We start from the raw sequence: 4,535 nt of genomic DNA, 5'->3' as shown, positions 1-4,535 counted from the left end.
GTCTCTGCATATGGCTCTTATCTTATTATGAGCCGGCAATTGAATATTTGGCTACTTCAAGGGCCCTTCCGCGACTGATTGATGTTGTTAAGAGCTCTACAAAAGAGAAGGTATTGCTGACTTCATGAGTTTATGGTCATCGCAATTTTTCTTATCAACAAAATGTTTTTCTTTGTTCCTGGATGGCAATATCCTTATTAGTTTGAGTTATATGATATTATATTATGATAGCTATTAGCTGAATTTATAATGGTTAACTTTCTTTTACATTTTCATCCATGCCATGATTAGCAAGTAGGAGTGTTTTACTTCTCTCATAGAAGTCTAATATTACCACATTTTGTTTGCCATTTTTTTTAGGTTGTTAGAGTAGTTGTCTTGACTCTTAAAAACTTGCTGTCAAAAGGGACCTTGGGTGCTCAGATGGTTGACTTTCAGCTGCCACAAGTTGTTCAGAGTTTGAAAGCACAAGCATGGAGTGATGAGGTAAGTGAAAATAAGAGCCTAGCCTATATCATCTCTACCTACTTAAAATCTACTTGTGCCTAGTGGGGTCTGAGGAGTGTAGTTGTACGCAGGCTTACCCTCGTAAGCGAAATGTTGTTTCTAGGATTTGAACCCATGACCTCCAGGTCACAAGACAAACAGTCTTATCGTTGCTCCCATGCTACTTTTGTAAATTGAGTAAAAAATAGTTTGTTGAATCACTAGACTGGAAGTAATTTTAATTGTACGTGTTGCCATTAATTTGATGTATTTTCCTTGAGAACTTATATTTAGCCTTTTTTACTGACATTTGACTCATAATTTTGGATATAATATTCATTTGTTGGGTTGTAGTTACACAGCACATCTGCTACTGCTGCCATCCCCATGATGCGTCAAAATTAACAAAGGCACAAACTATTTTTATGCCCTTCAATAGAAAAACGGAAACTGTGTAAATATTTGATATTATGTACATATATAGTACGTTGAATTTGAAATAATTGGACCTTCCCACTCAAATACTTACTGTTAGCCAGCAGATAACTTATGCCTTGTCAATGTGATTGATGAAATTGGGTTGCTTAATTGTGATGCTTTGTTACTTTATCATGCATTGATAATTGTCTTTGCTGCCTGTCATGATAATAAGCAGATCTTTTCCTTGTTTCAATTTGCATTTTCCCGCACTAGCATACATGAGCAATCATACAACAACGGAGGTTCAACAAACTCACATTTTTATTTGTTTACTAAATAACCTTCCTGTTTTCTTTTATTTTTGCTTTAATTCGTAATATATTTTTTGAACTATACATCTCAACTCTGTTTCTTCTCAATATTTAGAGTTTCCATTTCTTAAATTGTCTTAAACCTCTCAAAATAGTGGGGTGTTTTGGAACCTCCACTACTGCATTTCCCTTTCGAAGAATGTATTTCCTTGTACTTCACCAACACTTCTATTGATTAGAAATGTTTGTCAGGACTTGTTGGAGGCACTGAATTCCCTTGAAGAGGGGCTTAAGGATAACATTAAGAAACTTAGTTCTTTTGATAAGTACAAGCAAGAAGTTCTGCTTGGCCATCTGGATTGGTCTCCCATGCACAAAGATTGCTTATTTTGGCGAGAAAATATTACCAACTTTGAAGAGAATGATTTCCAGGTATCTATGCATTATCTCTTAAAATTTTCAATTCTTATGATATTAAGCATATCCAAAATTTTAGGTTGAGGAAAATATAATGACTTTCACTTGCTATAATATTTTTCTTTTTTGTTCCTCATAGAGTAAAATAATTGGTATCTTTGGGGCGAGTAATGGGTTTCTTTGTGATGAAAATTGTTATAATGACTACTTACTAGCTTGTTATAATGGGTACCATTGTTGTGTTTAAATTACAAATCGTGTAACTATTTGATGATGCGAACACTGTACTTTGAAATTTTAAAATTTATAAAGGCTGGCCTTCCATTGATGCCCATAAACTCCAAATATGGAAAGTATCCATGTCGTATTGGTATCTGACAGTCTGACACTGATATATGTACTATACTTTCAGATACATATCCAAGAAGAATCTTGTACTCTTTTAATTTGTTATCTGATAGGTTCCAGATACAACTCCGAAATGGCTAGTTATATGTTTGACATTCTCTGAATGTGTTTCTCACCCCAGTACCCCTTTTTTAGTTGACCAATCATATGGTGCCCTTTTTAATGTCCTTAGTTCAAACATGACTTAGCCCCTCTTCTCACTCTAACTCTGCTGCTCAGATACGGAGGCTGGTCCTGGTTATCTAAGATAGAATTGATCTCTTTTTACAAATATTCTGTATTCTATATAAAATATATGTTTTTGATAAATTTGTGTTCTCATCATGAATTTATAAGAATTCCCTGTGTCCCCATACCCATGTTGTCCTAAGGATCTGGGCTTCTAAGCTGGCCTCCATATCTGACCGTTGTTGCATATTTGACTATGCAAGTTTTACCAATTTTTTTCTTTGGGGAAGGTGGGTACTGGTATTTGTAATATTGGCAAGATGGATTTTTGTATTTTGCCACATAGATTATGCAATAATGATTACAGAAATCTGGCTTTTCAACTAATTGTTGGTTTTATCTGTGAGACTGTAATATATCATCAGGATGCCATTTTATGAAAATAGCCAGTAGATGCTTTCATGGACTCCCTACATGGTTGTAGTCTTTTTGCTTTCTCACCGCCTTCACCCTGTTGCTGATGAGATCAACTTAGTTTTATTGCATTCTTTTGTTTGAATTCCTGAAAATCATTATTGTGGTGAGTCCTAAGATGTCACTATGGGTCAAACATTTGGAACATGCTTTTGAAAATCATTCATGATCTTGAAATATAAATTACAAGCATTATTTTTTTGTTCTGTAGTGGTGTGTCTTGTTTCCATAACATGGTAGAGGATTTTTTTCATGCAGAAAACAAATAATAAAATAGATGGTAGTTTTTACCAGAATTGTTTGGATGTAACAATTAGGGTTGGGCTTGTTATTGACCATGCACGTGATCCCAGGGAAACCAATGTTTGAACCTTGAAATAAGTACTTGTTGGGAGGGTCTCCTGGTCTGTAACCAGTTGTGATTGTTTCTCTAGAGTTAGTCTCATGACAATGCTTGTGGGGATACACCAACCAAAGACCCCCTAAAACAAAAAGCATGGGTATTGTTTAAACAAACTATACATCATTTGCACTTATGCCCTGTGCTGATTTGGTAAATGGATTTTTAAAGACTGATCCTTTGAAAGTTGAAAACCCACTTTTATGTTGAAGTAAATTTTTCCTATTTCTCATGGATCCCATGAGACGAGTTCTGTTTAATATAAATGAGTACTTTGGCCTCAACTGTAATAGAGAGATCATTTCATAGCAAAAACAGATGATTATGGAATATGAAATGGCTAAAAAATAGTGATCATTATAGTATAATCTCATTGTGTACTCTCTAACCTCTCACAAACATATATCCAGTATTTACTAATACATACTGCCTTCATCCACTGCAGATTCTAAGGGTCCTGATAACAGTTTTGGACATATCCAATGATCCAAGGACTCTGGCTGTTGTTTGCTTTGACCTTTCACAGTTCATTCAGCACCATCCTTCTGGGAGGCTCATTGTGGCCGATCTTAAAGCTAAGGAACGAGTAATGAAATTAATGAATCACGAGAATGCTGAGGTTACTAAAAGCGCATTACTCTGCATCCAACGACTTTTCTTAGGATCGAAGTATGCAAGCTTTTTGCAGGCTTAGTTCTACAGCTGTCACAAATTGTATCCATTCTCTTGTGTACAAGGCTTATTCATTGTTTAAGTGATTAATTTATTGTCTATGACCATTCGAATTTCACTTTGAAGGGGTGGAAGAAGTTTGATATCCGAAATAAGTATCCTTGATATTCTGCTTTGAAATCAAGTTTTGTAACTTTATACTCAAAACTGTGTATGTTGAATTCATAGAGATGAAAATTTATTGTCAATATAGATATGTACACTCTTGGACAATACGAGCTATTTGGTCTTTGTGCACCAAGCTTATGTGCATTGTTGTTTGCTCACATGTCTCCAATATGGGATTTGCTCAGTTTATCATCACACACCACTCACTTAGCCTTCTTTTGGTTGCAAAGAGAAAGAAGGGAAAGAAGATGGAGGGAGAGAAGTAGAGTAAAAAGTGGGGTTTTCACCGATTTGGTTAAGAAGAAAGAAGAGGTGGAGAGGATAAAAATAATGTGGGACCCACAAAATTTCTTTCTCCCCATTCTTTTTTAACAAATATTTTTTAGGGTATTTTTGTCTTTTAAAATATACATCATTTGTTTCTTCTCACTTTCTCTTCCTTTTCTTTTTCTTTGCTCTCCTATCAAACAATATAAAAATTCATATACTTTCTCACTTCTTTCTTTCTATTTTCTTTCTCTTTATTATCTCTCTCACATATTTCTTTCTTCTTAATTTCTTTCCTCAATCAAACAAATCCTAAGTTACTAGAAATAAAATTGCCTTAAATC

The 4,535-nt window shown here is 34.7% G+C and overlaps 1 protein-coding gene across 2 annotated transcripts in view; it reads left to right on the top strand.

The window, feature by feature from the left end:
* The window catches only part of LOC109343665 (V-type proton ATPase subunit H-like), a 16,575-nt gene extending 12,513 nt beyond the window's left edge, over positions 1-4,062 (top strand). The window contains exons 10-13 of one of the 2 annotated variants that reach the window (XM_019582076.1): positions 1-110; positions 361-486; positions 1,470-1,649; positions 3,530-4,062. In XM_019582076.1, the coding sequence (XP_019437621.1) occupies positions 1-110; positions 361-486; positions 1,470-1,649; positions 3,530-3,778 (665 nt within the window). In that variant the 3' untranslated portion in view covers positions 3,779-4,062. The remainder of the gene's footprint in view (positions 111-360; positions 487-1,469; positions 1,650-3,529) is intronic. The other variant, XM_019582077.1, reaches the window with a different exon arrangement.

This window comes from Lupinus angustifolius, chromosome LG03 (genome assembly GCF_001865875.1).
Source record: "Lupinus angustifolius cultivar Tanjil chromosome LG03, LupAngTanjil_v1.0, whole genome shotgun sequence".
NCBI classification, from domain to species: Eukaryota; Viridiplantae; Streptophyta; class Magnoliopsida; order Fabales; family Fabaceae; genus Lupinus; species Lupinus angustifolius.
This window is presented reverse-complemented; position numbering and strand designations above follow the sequence as displayed.